The sequence below is a fragment of the Echeneis naucrates genome, chromosome 13, assembly GCF_900963305.1.
Source record: "Echeneis naucrates chromosome 13, fEcheNa1.1, whole genome shotgun sequence".
NCBI classification, from domain to species: domain Eukaryota; kingdom Metazoa; phylum Chordata; class Actinopteri; order Carangiformes; family Echeneidae; genus Echeneis; species Echeneis naucrates.
This window is the reverse complement of record NC_042523.1, coordinates 387,117-402,033: the sequence shown is the minus strand read 5'-3', so window position 1 is coordinate 402,033 and position 14,917 is coordinate 387,117. Positions and strand designations below refer to the sequence as shown.

Below are 14,917 nucleotides of genomic sequence, written 5' to 3'. Positions count from 1 at the left end.
TTAATATTCTTCATTCTGACAGTTTTAGAAAAATGCCAATTTACCAGTAGTCAGGGTCTCCTCCTGAATCCTCTGGTCCTTGCAGCTCACCTGGAGTTCACCTGGAGCTCGGATCTGGTTTTGGCTTGGATAATGTGTCTGACTCAGTAGCTGGCTTTTAGTTTGAACCTGTGAGTGCTTTCTAGTTTGTGTTGTGGGCTGGCTCTGAATTTTGGTCTCAAGGTATGTTTGGGCTCCAGTTTCGGTTTCCAAATGGTTATCTGATTGATTGATTCCTGATTTATACTGTGTCTGTTGCCAGTGCTTTGCAAATTTTTCAGTTTGAGATTGAATCGCTTCCCGACTTGTATTTTGGCTCTGAGTTTGGCTACCTGAGCTCCAGGATTGGTTCCTAACCCCACTGGCCCTTTTCTGATGTAGTGGGACCTTCATTGTGCTGGCTTTGGCACTATACATCCGGGCTAGTGTTTGGACTTTGCTCAGAATACGCTCAGAATTTTCGATCAGCACAGGGTCCACTGCAGGGCTAGACTCAAATAATCCAATACCAGCTACGTCCGAACCCATGGCTTCAAACAAGGCTCGGTTAGCACTGACAATCCTAGAGTGGTCGGACCATCTACCAACTTTTATGTGACTTGGAAGATTCTCAATGCTGGTCTTTTCCAGGTCCTTGTGCTTGGTTACAGCTAAAATGGACTGGTTCCTAGTCTCAGTTTTTTGGTTTTGGCCTGTTGGTATGAGAGGTGTGAAGTGTTCTTTGTAGTTTCCCTTTTTATCTACAGGGGCTCCTCTGTGAGGTTCATTCTTTTTCACACCACCTTTGTTTCTGGCACAGGTTTTGGTTTCTTGGCCATAATATTTGGGAATAGATGGTCTCTCTCCCTGCAGCGAATTTTCACCATGCTCCCCAAAAGCTAAAACATTTGTCTTTCTGTCTTGCCTTTCCTCTAGGGGTCCGATACATAGGTTTATGTTTGTGTCCTGTATCTCATTCTCCTCTCCAGTAGGCCTATCTTGGTTCAACTGCAGATTTAGACCCAGTTGGAATGAACTCTCCTTTTCATGCATCTCAGTAGAAGGTGGTAGTCCTCCTGCATCAAAATTTAGACAGGTGGGGATGGGTTTATCTTGCTGTGAATCATTCTCTGCATCTGTCAAGAGTGGGGTTGTAGAAGAGATAGGACCGGTTTGACAAGAGGGTTCTGCTTCTGCACTGGTCTTTCTGTCACTTGCTTCAGTTGTTTCATACTTGTTTTGTCCAATCTCGGTTTCTGCCTGCCCACCTTTTATGTCGGTCTGTCCACCAACATCAAAGCGTGACACAGACTCCTTCACCAAACCAGATGGAATTTGTGAAAAACTGTTACGTCTTCTTGATGCAGCTACTTCTCCTTCTCCCTGTTCATGTTCCACCTCTGCATCATCCTTTTCTGCCTCTGCTGCTGCCTCATAGTAACTCCTGATCTTTTCAATGATCTTCATATCATGTTTGGTGAGATGTGAGCCTCTTGTTGGTGGCTGGCATTTTTGGATGGGGTGATGAAGGAGATCTGGGTTTAGGGTGGAAGTGGTGGCCTCAGTGTTTGCTTCTTCTTTGTGTAAATGACAACTGCTGTTGTTCCCAATTTCTTCCTTCACTGAGATGGAGGGATGAAGGGCTGATGTTACAGCACAAAGGATGATCTGCCCATTTCCTTCCTCTTTTGCTTTATTTTCTTCATTTTCTCTATCTACTCCTTGTCCTTGTGTCTCATCATTTGCTTTCCCTCTCTTTTCCATTTGACTTGTTTCATTTGGAATTTCTTGGATTCTATCTGTCTCATTTCCCTTGCCACAGCTACTTTGGCCTTTGGACTTTTGAGGGAGGGAGCTGTCATCCTCCATCTTTACTTTGTCCTGCTCCTTTGATGATGCAGGTCTCTGGTCTGAGCTAGAGGAACTAGCAATCGGGGCAAGTGGGCAAGTAAAGTTGGTCCAGTTAGTTGGAGGTTCACTTTCTTTGGACTGATCCCCCTTCTCCTGCAAGAAAAATAAGACACTTAAAAAAACAACTATACCATGAACTGGATAAGAGTATTATCTCTCAATAAATGAATAATAATATAGTATGTAAAGACACTGTGCAATCTGTGTCCTCTAAATGATGCTACTTAATGCTGCTTTTATCAGGCAATTGCATACAAGAAACATTACAATCTAACAGGCACTTTTCCAGTATGGTTGCTCTTCCCATGAGGACAAAATCTAAATGTACCTAAATGTTACAATTTTGGGATACAAATGATAAAACTGGAATCACAACCAAATACATTTAATGTACATCACATTCTCTTGGAGCCACAAAGCTGGCTGGTACATTCTTAAACTAAAGAATACCATTAAAAATAGATGTTTTCTAACCACTGCATTAGTATTAATGGAGGTGAGTCCCTCCCTGGCTCTGCTCTGGTTAATGAACTCCAGGATCTCTTCAGTGATGGACAGAGTGGGAGGAGGGCTAAAGGGGGCCAACCCTTCCTCTTCCTGATAACGAGAACAGCAGATTAAGATCAGAAGACATTGAATGTTATTGGTATTTAAGCATCAGTAAAGTCCAAGTACAAAAAATGACCACTAAATGTTGCACTAGATCACAAGCATCTCAGCTTAAGAATTTGGCATTATTTTAGTTACACATTACTGTATAGTGACATTGCTCAACTTCATTCAAGTCTCAAATTTAAATTCTGTAGAGTTGTCTTAATGATGCCAGTGGAGGAGGGCATTGAAATCAGCCTACGTTACATGACATCTGGTCTGGGTGAAATACCTCTTCCTCGTGGCTGGCTCGTGGCTGGAGTGTCAGACCTTGTTCATCCCGTTCTGCTTCTACCTCAATGACAGAGGATGCAAGCGTACTGCTACTGCCTGCTGAGCCCAGACTGTCAGCCTGGCACAGTTCACCCTCACTGCCTGCCTGCTGCAGAATGACACCATAACACAGCCAGCCAGTCACTTTTTATCCTGGGAGCTCACACCTCATACATTTAAATGTTGAACTGCATTTTTTACAATATATTTAAATACAGCACATGTTCATTAATGTACAGATATATGTACACTTTATATTATGTTCGTATATCTCATCCCATTATCTATACAGTTATCTGTCAGGGTCATGGATGTTGCTGGATCTAATCCCAGGTTCATATACATATACTTAAAATCCTTAAATTTTCTCAAAAATTGGCAGTGCACCATGTGTATGAATTCTTGTTGTACTTACTGACCTCGAACCAATTTAATGTTGCACACTGCGCTCAAAAATCTGTCAAAATGTTTTAGTGTGACTTTGGTAAGTGATGAAGCTGCTCCACTTGATGGATCCTCGGAGCATTCCCAGCTGACACAGGGACGTTGTATTAATGTTGGTCCTTGGTTGCATATGGGTTGCACCACAGACAATGTTAGATAACTAATTATGTCGTGCTGGGAACCAACCATCATTCAACATTTAGTCAGTGTTACCTTACTGTTTTTTTTAGACAGTTAATTAGACGTCAAGCCAACATTAGGTTTTTAACGTAACATAACGTTCAGGTGTTTGCTATCGCTGGCAACAATAAACCAATCAGAGTACAGTACGCAGGACGCTGACCTCTGCCACTTTTTGTAAAACCGTTACGTACTGTGCTTCGCTTTATATGTTTTATCATGTGCCTTATATATGAAGGTAGACCCGATCATTGACATTGTGCCTTATGGTCCACAAAATCCAATAAATATGTAATTAATTATACAAATACCGACTCTTGTCCAATGTCGGTAAGGACTGACGTGGTAGTTTTCATGTGCTGTTATGTTATTCCATACTAAATGAAAAACTTGTTCACTGTTGAGCACCTAAATATTCAATCATTTATCTTCTACTGCTTATCTGTCTCTGGAGTGCTGGAGCTAATCCCAGCTCACCTTGGACGAGGGTGGCTTACACCATGGACAGGTTGCCAGTCCATCTCAGAGTCAACACACAGAGAAAGACAGAGACGAACAAGCACTCACACTCACTCAGACCTACGAACAATTTAGAACCACCTATCAATATAAACGTGCATGTCTTTGGTAGGTGGGAGTGAACCTAAGTACCAGGATGAAACACACACAAGTATGCGGAGAACATGCAAACTCTGCACAGAAAAGCCCGGGAACCGAACCCGCGATCTTCTTGTTGTGAGGCAACAACATGCTGCCATAGCACCTAAATTATCGATCTTTAATGTTTTCTGTTAACGTCAAAGTTAAAACTGTAGCAGAACTCAGTCAGAGGAGAGAGTGTCAAATTCTCAGTGGCAGTGCTCAGCTTCACATCACTCACCATCAAAGCTGAAAGGTTCCGAGATGGTGGGGTGGAATCACCAGACCGGGAAGAGAAGAATGTGAAGAGACAGAATGTTATCATTTGGGGGGTATTTAACTACTTGGCATCCACACTTGTCACAAAAGAAAAGCAGGCAAGGTTTGCTGCTTTGAAATTGCACAGCTGCAGGCACGTGTCTTCACATCTTGATGAAAGCTGTTCCAAAGATATGTCTGAAAGGTTCTCACCATTGGGATTAAATGCTGCTTCGATGTCCTTAGCAGGAGCTGGAAGAAATACAGTTTTTATAAGGGTTGAAGCATTAAGTTACACCCACTTTCTTCATACTTTCATTGAGAAAAAGGTTCAAATGAAATCAAATTTTTTAATATGTATATAAATACAGCACAGGCCAAAAGTTTGGACACACCTTGTCATTCAAATGAATAGGAAAGTGTGTCCAAACTTTTGGCCTGTACTGTATATTTATAAAGGGGGCTCAGTTAACCAACCCCCCCACCAGCAGCACAGGAGAAATGTGATCTCTTTCTCTAGTTTCTGTTAATATTCGTGCCACAGCATTTTGAATCAGCTGAACTCCTTACAGAGAATAGTTGGGACATCCAGGTAGTAATGAATTACAGTAGAGCAGAGGAAAAAAACAAATGCATCAAGTATTTTTCTGCAGCCTCTTGATAAAGTTTCAGATTTTTGCAATATTACGTAGGTGAAACAAGGCTGTCCTAGTGACTTGTTTTATATAAGGGAAAAAAGACAAAGGACGAAATCATTTCAGTCTCAGGAGTTCTGGTGTTGGCAGAATTGATGTAGATTATGAAATAATGGGGAAATGACTGTCATTATTATCATTATGTATGGTTTTATTTTGACTAAAACACTATTGGTCATCATAAAATGTTTTGGCTGCTTTGACGGAGGTAAGACTAACAAACAAACTAGCTTAAGGCTCATATCAGTGCATCCTCAGCTGTTATGTCACGTTCTGTTTGAGGCCATTTTCAAATGTTTATTCATTATTATCAAGGTAACTTAATTCTACACAATGTGCAACAAAGTTTTTTCTCAGTTTCTGTTATTTGCATATACAGTATATGCTTTTCATCCTGTAAACATTCAGAGGTTATTTGTTAATATTTTGTGAAGTAAAGAGTACTATTTCCACATGTTTACATATCTTATTTCCTGCACTATAGGAATATTGGAATTTGCAAGAGAAGTTTGTTTTATAATATGAGGAATTGGGGGGCTGTGTCTGCAATGCCCCTGGGATGGGGTATGCATGTGTGAGTTCAGTGTGGTTATGGCTCTGGGAAAAGTTCTTAAGTCGTCTTCTGTCTACCTGACTGTCTTCTGGTGCGTCTGTATGGTAGGTTTCCCTCCAGCAGTAGTGGCAGACTCTTCCTTGACTTTTCAGGTGTGTACATTAGCAGCTCTGGGGGCTCTGGTGGGACAAACAGGGTGGACAGACACAGGCTACATTTATGATCTTTCATGTAATCCCTTGTCCTTCAAATTAAGTGATCTGTTAGGTTTGTCACAAGGATATCTCACAAATGGCCATCATTAAAAAGGATTTCACATCACAAACTAGATCACTTTGACACAAAGAAAACAACCACTGACCCTGACCTGATTGGCGTCTGCCTCTGTGATAGCTGTAGATATCATCCAGTCGTGGTGAGGCTGAGGACTTCTTCAGGTTGTCCTGGTCAAACTGAGGGGCTGAAACACAGGAAGTGATACCGTATAATCCAACCAACACACACTCAAAAAATCATTCACAATGGATTTGTTTATGAAGGAAATGATGAAATATTTTTAAAAATAACAATGTGCGTGTGTGTGTTTGTATGCGCATGGACTCACATTGACAGAAGTTGTCTCCCAAGACCTGTCTTGCCTGGAAAAAACACAGAAAAAAAAAATCCTTCTCACTCTTTTTGAAAAAAAATAGCAATTTTTGACCCACTTCATGTGGGTCATGGGTTGGGGGGCAGATTTTGAAGTTTGGAATACTGAAAAGACTGGGGACTTGTACTGACAGGGGCCACACCTGTGGTTTGTCTAAAGTAACAGTGGCTCAGCAGTATTTTCTGTGGACCAACAGTAATCATGACTGTTCACATCAGGTCTTGATAGTTCCAGAAGGTGTGGAAGATAGAAATTTAGGACATGATTTATAGGAATATCTGCAGCCTCTGCTACATTCACACGCCACATACACACCTCTTTACCTTCAGAACCACAGCCACCAAACCTCATAAAGAAGCGTAGTTTGTGCAGATTACCCACAGATGGCAGCAAAGACCGTACTACTGAAACTGCTGCCACTGGAGATCATTCATCTGCTGAATGACATCAGTTAATCCTGTTGAGATAACTGACAGTCCCTGATGCCAATAGTCACTGTTACATCTACCTATACTACTGGCACAACAGTGATATTACTTTCCACTCTTTGACATTAAATATATACACTATTCATATGAAAGTAAAGCACTGACACATTTACCAATATGTTATCATCCGTTGTTAAAACTCTGGCAGGGATGTCTTTACCTTCAGTGGGAGGGAAGCAGGATGATTCTCTACTATCAGTCTCTTGAGATAGTGAACCCACAGCCTCTTCTCCTCCTGGTTTTTTGTCTGTATGAGGTCGCATTGAGTCAGATTTAATGACACAAGTGCAGGAGTTACATAGTATATATTCTTTAGATACTGTAACCACTAACCTGCATGTAATTATTACATTCCCGTCTAACAATATATGTTATTTGTTAAGGCCTTTTTATTGTGGTATTGGAGCTGATTCATACTTTTTAATATCACATATCAGATAATGATACGTTCCTGCAGTGATTTTTTTAAATGTCTTGTCTTGTTTTTGTTTAGATAGAAAAGCCCATACACACACACACACATATATATATATTTAGCATTTTTGATTGTAAAATTACACAGATGACTAAGCTGTATTGTTTGTAGGAGTTCAGATAATTCAGATTAGACCATCAGATTCAGCTTTTGTGGACTTGAACTCCTGTGGTAACGTCATTCACCTGGACAATGTGCTGCTGTTTAGGAATCGTCTGATCCGACACTTTGAAACACAATGAATCCTTCAGTGTCTCTACCAGCAGCAGATTACAACACTATAACAGGACAGGAGAGATAAAACCATACATGAGCATTAGACCTAGTGTTAAAATCAGGTTTGACATGTTATTCAATGGAGTATCGAGATCACGTTGCAGTAAAACAAGAGATTCTGTAAATGTGGGAATCCATGACAAGAAGAAACACTTGCGGAGCTTACAAATATATGTGTGCTATAGACAAAGTGTTCCAGCCTCTTCTTGGCGATCAGAAGCATTTTATCAAAAAGGAAAAATGCTCTTTCCTTCTTCACCCTATGGACCTTAAAAGAACCTTCCAGAACCAGCTCTCCAAACCCACTGAGGTCCGGCCCACTCCAGTTCACCAGCAATGATTCAATTTCCTGTAAGGAGGAGATTACACATAACATATCAGACGTTCATCACAGTGAGACTTCTGTTGTAAACTCTCCAGACACGCAAAGCTTGTGATCCATGCAATGAGCAAATTAAAGCCGTTAAAGAAATGTACAGAGAGGTTCAGCAGAGAATCTCTGCAGAACTGAAAACCAGCTCCCAAAACTGCTTTAAGATCAATACAAATTTTGGATTTTGGAAATTTTGGATTCCATAGTCTTTGTGTAAATTCATCTTCATCTGCTTATCCATTTCCAGTCAGAAACAGACAGAGACAAACAACCACTTGTACTTGCATTCAGACCTACGGACAATTTAGAGTTAGCAATTAACCAAAACATGTCTTTGGATGGTGGGAGGTAACTGGAGTAAACCCACAAAGGCACAGGGAGAACAAGTTCCACACAGAAAGGCCCCAGGCCGGGAATCGATCCGCAACCTTCTTATTGTGGGGCAACAGTGCTATCTGTGTATAAGTCTTCTGATCTAAAACACCTGAGATGGATCTTGAAATCACGTCTGAACAGAACCCATATGTATGTGAGAGTTCCAAAATCCAGTTACCCCGTGCCACAAAACAGTCGAACTTTTACTGAAGCAGTGCTAAAGCATCATCTCTATGAGTTTACAGTTTGTGTGTGTAATACCCTCTCTTTCTTTCTTAACTTTTAGTCTTTCTTGGCCATATTTATAGTTCGTTTAATCTCATAGGAATACATTACTTAAAATGCTTCATAATACAGTCAATGATACTAGGTGTAAAATAATAAGTGTCAATGAAAAGACTGCTTTATTTGCAGTCCTCTTATCAGATGTGTTAATACCTGAGACAAAAAAGACAAAATATCAATTTGGTTGGTTGATTCATTATTGTAAGACAGTTTTTTAGATTTTTTTTTTTTCTAAATTTGGGAGGCACTTTTTACACTTTATTACTTTTGCTATGCCAGTATAATGATGCTCAAAAGATATTTCGTTGTTATTTATAACTGTTATTATGACAAAGATTGTATTGAATTGCTATCAAATTATTCCCTCCGTCTGTTTCCTTTACATCTGCAATTACACCATACTCTGCTCTATTCAGTGCTTACCCAGCTGGCAAATGAAAACATTGACAATGCATGACAACATTTTCATTCTTGTCCTTTTCATCTGCATCACATGTTGCTGTTGTACCGGAGTCCAACGAGGTTGTTATCCTAATGTTTGGCTTTAAATGGCATGTCTATGGTAACATGCTCAAGTCAGCTGCATCCAAAAGACGTTTTAAAGGGTCATTCAAATTCAAGCATAATATCACTAATGAGTGCAAGCTGCTTGTTGGTGACACTATGTGGCACTATCCTGCAATATTTTTCCGTCAAGCACTTTTGCTCTGAATTTAACTGACCCCTCTCAAAGGAAACACAAGCAGAGGTGAAACGCCTCAGAATGACTGCATCTTAGGCAAAACTTTAAAAATGTTACGTAATTAAGACCAATGGAGAAATGACAGGAAATGTGTGAAAACACACACTCACACACAACTGATCGAGTTATTTACATGTTCCTGTGTGTCTAATTTAGTCAGCATGTTGGGGGAGTTGTTGAAATGCAGAGGTTGTAGAGTTTGACACCTGAGATTCAACCAGCTGACCTATGGCTGCCTGTCTGTCTCTGTACAGGCCACAGGAGGAGGTGCTAGTTGGATGTTCAGGATACACAAGTCCATTCGCCACTGCACATGCCCACTGGCCTTATAGCTATGTCTTTAATAATATCAGTAATAATAAAAACAACATGTTTCACATTAGAATTGTTTTGTTAAACCATCCCTCCATCTCATCCTCACAGTGTGGAAAAGTTATTTGATTCTTGTGTACGAAAGTTTTTACATTCATGTTTCTCTCCTTTCTTCACTTTGTTACATTCAGTCGAATAGAAACTTCAAAATATTTTTTCAAGTTTCTTTTTTTCTTTTCATTTAAATGTTTTCCTCGGTTGCACAGCTTGAAAAGTGACAACAAATGGGAGAAAGAGTGTGGGTAATGATACCGACAGGGACCTTGTAGCTTCTTGTTTATGGGGCGCTGTGCCACTGATGCCCCCTTCCACCAAGTTTTAAAATTAGGACACATCCTAACTACTTTGCTGCTGCTGAAGCTAGTCCACCTGCAGCTGTCACAGCAGGACAACAGTCCCAGGAGGAATGTTTATTTTTAACATTAGAGAGGAAACATTTCAAGTTCAAGACTTACCGAAGTAAATAATGCACACTAAATTTACCCTTACAACATTGGAGCCATTACACTATAACATAACGGCAACAAGTCCAGAGAACTGATAAAATGTAATAAATGAATTACACTCTGGACAGGACAACAGGCCACCACACAGAGACATATAACAATTCACCCACACACACTTGACTCTCACACCTACAGGGTATATAGAGCCACCAGTTAATCTAAGCATGCATGTCTTGGGACTGTGGGAATAAGCATGACTACCTGGAAGGAACCGAAGCAGGCAAAGCGTAAAAACAAGCAAAGTCCAGACACCCAGAGACCCAGAACCTTCTGGCTGTGAAGTGACATATGTACCTCATATTTCTAGGAAATGATGGCAGTTGGCCGTTTCGCGGCCCAACATACACCAACAGAGAGTCAGTGATTTACATTGTTAAATGTAAGTATTTGGTCAAAACGTGTGCCACATTTTTATGAAATTTATGCACTTTTTGTCTTGCAGCTAAATGTTTTATTATGTAGGTGCTAAACATTTTTATTATTTCATTTAAAATACACATTGTTATGGTTCCTAGGAAACTACACACATAATCGTAAGGTGGGAAACACCTGGTGATGCAAACTAGAAATCCTCCGTGGACTGGATTTGGTTGTTACGGTCCACAACAACTATGAAGGACCACACCTTTGTAGACAATATCCCCCAAGGGATGCAGCCCCTGAATTGGGACACAGCTTATGTGTGTGTTTACCTGTAATCGCACAGCGTGTTCCTGTTTTCTCTTCATATCATTTATGTACCAAGCAACTGCGGTCATAGTGATGATGGCGTCCTCAACAATTTCGTATCCAGGGGCACTTTTGTCAAAGTGCTTGGAGAGTTCCTGAGAAGATACAGGCCAGCTTCAATGTAAGTTTCAGAAACAAGACCAGTAGGGAAAATTCCTCAACATTAACTAATATTCACTAACAGGTATAACATCTGACTGTGGAGGAACAAATGAAATCTAACACATGGAACCATTTTCAGTGTGCTTAGTAAGGGAGTAATATGGAGCAACGCAGAAGTTCATCGTAGAAATTACTGAAGCAGGACAAGTCTTGGATTATGGGAAAATCCAGCTCAGATCCAAACATATGTTTGAGCAATGTTTAATCTGGTCACTGCCGACAGAGCAGCAATAACAGGAAATAATATACTCCATATGTGTGTGTTTGTGTGCGTGAGGATGTGATTACATTGTGTGGATTAGGCTTCCTTATGGGAAAAAAAAGCAAGTCTCCTTCATGTATATGATAATTTTCTGGTTTAGGCAAGTAGGAGGTACGGTTAAGGTTACCAGTAATGGGACATCAATGTAAGTCAACGCAATGCCCTGGACTCAAAGAGACACAACTGTCTGTGTGTTTTTGTGTTTGTGTGTTTCTATTAGTTGCTGTCAGTTTCATCATCCTGCTCTCAGAGGTGGGTTTGGTGTGGAACCAGTGAAAAAGTTCATTAAGAAAAGATGCTTTTGTGTGTGTGGGCCTTTGTAAGTGTGTTTCTGTATGTATGTGTTTGTGTGTGTGTGTATGACTGTATTGTTCCTCTCCTAACGTCTATGCACATTAGGACATGGATGACCATCAGCTGTCTTCAGTTACAGTGCTAATTTATATGAATTAGACACAATTGTTATCAGTGTTATCTTACCTGGTAGACACAGGCATTGGGGCCATTGGGGTCCCAGACTATTTTATTTTCAGCCTCTAATGCTTTTCCCTTTTTCCTTGATGATTTTATCAGTATTTGTGTAAAGGACATTCCATTTAGATCTGTCTATGTCGCCTACAAATGATGGACCTGTGCTAATTTCTTTGTGGGAAATGTTGAAGTAAAGGAAGTTCTACACAGTCATATGGATGCAGAATGTAAAGGACTCACATCCCACAGCAGGGTTCAGCTTGGGAAACGAGCAAAATGACAAAGGTAACACACCATATACAGACAAAGCAGAGGAACAGTGAGCTGCTAGTCACTGTGAAAACTGGAAAAACAGATTTTATCCTCAGATTGTTGCCATTGAAAAAAAAGACGCTTTGATCTGTGGCTGTGTGCTTTCAAAATTATTTTGAAGCTTTACCACCATGCTGGCCAGGTGACCAGTGTGTATTTCTCTTTAATTTATTTATTTGAACTGTATGCTATGTCTGCATGTGGGTCTCCATATTTTGTATAGTTTGGCTGGTCTCTGTCTCCGGTGCATACTGTATATCTGGGTTAAAGGAGGATAACTTTGATTGTTGTGTGACTGTTAGCCAAAAGCTCTGTTTTCTGACAGGATGCAGACGTGTTGCCTTGATACCAAAGCTTTATGTATTCATCAACTTCCTCTGAGAAATCTGTCCGCCTTAATGAGTGTTCACAGAATTCAAGATGTTTCACAGCTCAGTGACTTGAGTCACATCGTAATTCTCTGTGGTCAAATATGATCCTAATAACAATGAAAGCTGCTCAATTTACCTTTACCTTTACCTTATTTTTTCTTCATCTACTTGACATGCTGCAATACCCACTTTTAAAAAGAAGGGTAGAGCCGCAGCATGGGTTTGAATTTGACACATGGCTGAATTACACCCCCCCCACACACACACTGTCCTATCTGAACTGCAATTAGTAGGTAAAGCCAAAGAAGACCCACAAAACAACTTCAATTTTTTAAAAAAAGTCTCTGGTTTTCACATTCCCACACACAGCTATGGGCAATTTACAGTCTCAATTTAATCTAACTAACCAATTCATGTCTTTATACTGTGGAAGGATGCTGGAAACCTACAGGGATCCTATGCAGGTGCAAGGAGAGCAGGCAAAGCCCCCAAGTCAAAGGGTGCCTGTAAGGTGACAATGCTAACCACTGCACCACCATGGTACAATCAGTCAATCATTCATAATCCATCTTCTTAACAGACCTCAAATGTGGTTTAGGGAGTTTTATTTCTAGTCTGCAGGTACTGCAGTGTCCGGTTGTATTTGAGTGGTACAGCAGGATTAGTTACTTGTACTTGTGTGGGGTGCTGAAGGTTCCACAGACAGTCTTTGTTAGTTTTTGCAGTATCACCTGTAGTAGCAGATGGTATTTGAGGATCCTCTGCACTGGTTTGAGTAGGTATGTCTCCAGAGGTAACGAATGGTTTAGGGTCATCTGTCGCTCCTGGAAGAAGTGAACCAGACTCTGGTTTTTCATACACTCCCGCAGTACTGCCACAGAGCTGAGGAGAGCACGAGGGAAATGTGGGAGAGAGACAAAGAAAGAGGAAAAAGAGGGATGAAAATTTATATCGAAATACAATTTAAACAGTCACATGTTGGTAAAAGAGCCCCTTAATCCTGTTTATTATAGAAGTTGTTAACCCAAAAATATTTAGAACAGTCCACTGTTCAGTTGAAAGTACTAGAACATCAGCACCGATTGTTTAAGTTTGACTCTGTAGATTTTTCCCCAGGCCAATATTTATCAGGTTTAACATAGTTGCTGTAGCTGTGTTACCTTATCTTTGCACAGGCAAAATAAACAAAAACAGTTGTGTGGTCCTCACAGTTTGACAAATGTATTACTTGGGCTGCCACAAGAAATATTCTTTGCTGTGTGTATTTTCAGATGTTAAATTATCAAAAAGTGGCAAAGTATATTACCATTTAACAGCTTGTTAAAGCAAAGTAAGCATCCAATGCAATGCACTGTCGTGCAGCGTTGAACTACACTGGCAAATTTGCCAGTACTTTGCTTTAACAAGCTGTTAAATGGTAATGTGGTTTTATCTTAATCCCATTTTGAGCCCTAACTCTTAAAAATCTACTGAGGCCACTGGGCCTTTGATGGCAATGGAAATTAGTCAAAGAATTCAGACCCAGGTCAAGTGAACTGAAAGTTAATAGAGGTACAAAAACAGAGATGTTTTTATTAGGTTGCATGACATCAGGTTGTGTGTGTGTGTCTATGACTACATGTGCACTGTTACCCTTTTCTGAAGTTTTTTCAATAAAATACCCCCAGTTGCCCACTAAGCCTACCATGACATATCTTCACAGCAAGTTACTGTAATTTGAATAGCATGATGGGTAGAGTGCCATCCTTTACAGTAACTCAGTTTGTTTTTTGAAATCACAGTAAGTTACTATTACCCATTTGCAATAGTTTTATGTTATTGTGCTGCTAAAGGATTTGAAATCTCCCTCTGGCTGTCTGTGTAAGCTACTTCTACTGAAATAAAATCAGTAAAATTAGAACAAATATTTAGTTCTACTTAAACTCCCATGCCTCAAAGACCACAAAGAGAAGGAAGATGATGAAGCAAAAAGACTCCATGGCTGATTGGGGCATTGCCCGATGTTCACTACTAGTTCAGAAAAGAAAGAGAGGAAATTGAAAAGATTGAAGAAATTAGAATTTATGACAATTTATGAAAAAGTTAGAGAAGATGAAGACAGGAAAATATTGAAGATGTCTTGAAGATGAAGAAGAGCTAAAATGGGATAGAGGAAGGAATTATGAGCCTGGGGATGATGGAGGAAGTCCTTCAAAATATTTGAAAGAGACAAACTGACCAGCAAGGCAAAATGTTAACCAGATTATGGAGAAAGGAGGGACACAAAAGGAAAAGGGGGATGCTAGAGACTCTTCATCTGTTGGGTCCATTTGCTGTAGTGCTGCCATAGATTCATGTTATTGTGCTGCCAAAAGCATTTGAAATATCTCACTGGCTGTTTGTGCAGGCTATTGTTACAGAAATAAAATAAATAAAATGACTACAAATATTTAGTGCTACTTTACGTC

The 14,917-nt window shown here is 40.1% G+C and overlaps 1 protein-coding gene across 6 annotated transcripts in view; it reads right to left on the bottom strand.

Annotated features, from left to right (window-relative positions):
- Positions 1-14,917, bottom strand: part of plekhg2 (pleckstrin homology domain containing, family G (with RhoGef domain) member 2) — a 104,755-nt gene that overhangs the window by 9,098 nt on the left and 80,740 nt on the right. For 4 of the 6 annotated variants that reach the window (XM_029518492.1, XM_029518497.1, XM_029518495.1 and 1 more), the window contains 13 exons: positions 13,202-13,352; positions 10,856-10,987; positions 7,677-7,859; positions 7,420-7,512; positions 6,920-7,006; positions 6,227-6,260; positions 5,984-6,082; positions 5,700-5,801; positions 4,588-4,626; positions 4,358-4,365; positions 2,813-2,962; positions 2,380-2,526; positions 45-2,022 (listed from right to left, as the gene is read on the bottom strand). In XM_029518492.1, coding sequence (XP_029374352.1) covers positions 45-2,022; positions 2,380-2,526; positions 2,813-2,962; positions 4,358-4,365; positions 4,588-4,626; positions 5,700-5,801; positions 5,984-6,082; positions 6,227-6,260; positions 6,920-7,006; positions 7,420-7,512; positions 7,677-7,859; positions 10,856-10,987; positions 13,202-13,352 — 3,203 coding nt within the window. The remainder of the gene's footprint in view (positions 1-44; positions 2,023-2,379; positions 2,527-2,812; positions 2,963-4,357; positions 4,366-4,587; positions 4,627-5,699; positions 5,802-5,983; positions 6,083-6,226; positions 6,261-6,919; positions 7,007-7,419; positions 7,513-7,676; positions 7,860-10,855; positions 10,988-13,201; positions 13,353-14,917) is intronic. The other 2 variants (XM_029518494.1, XM_029518493.1) reach the window with 2 other exon arrangements.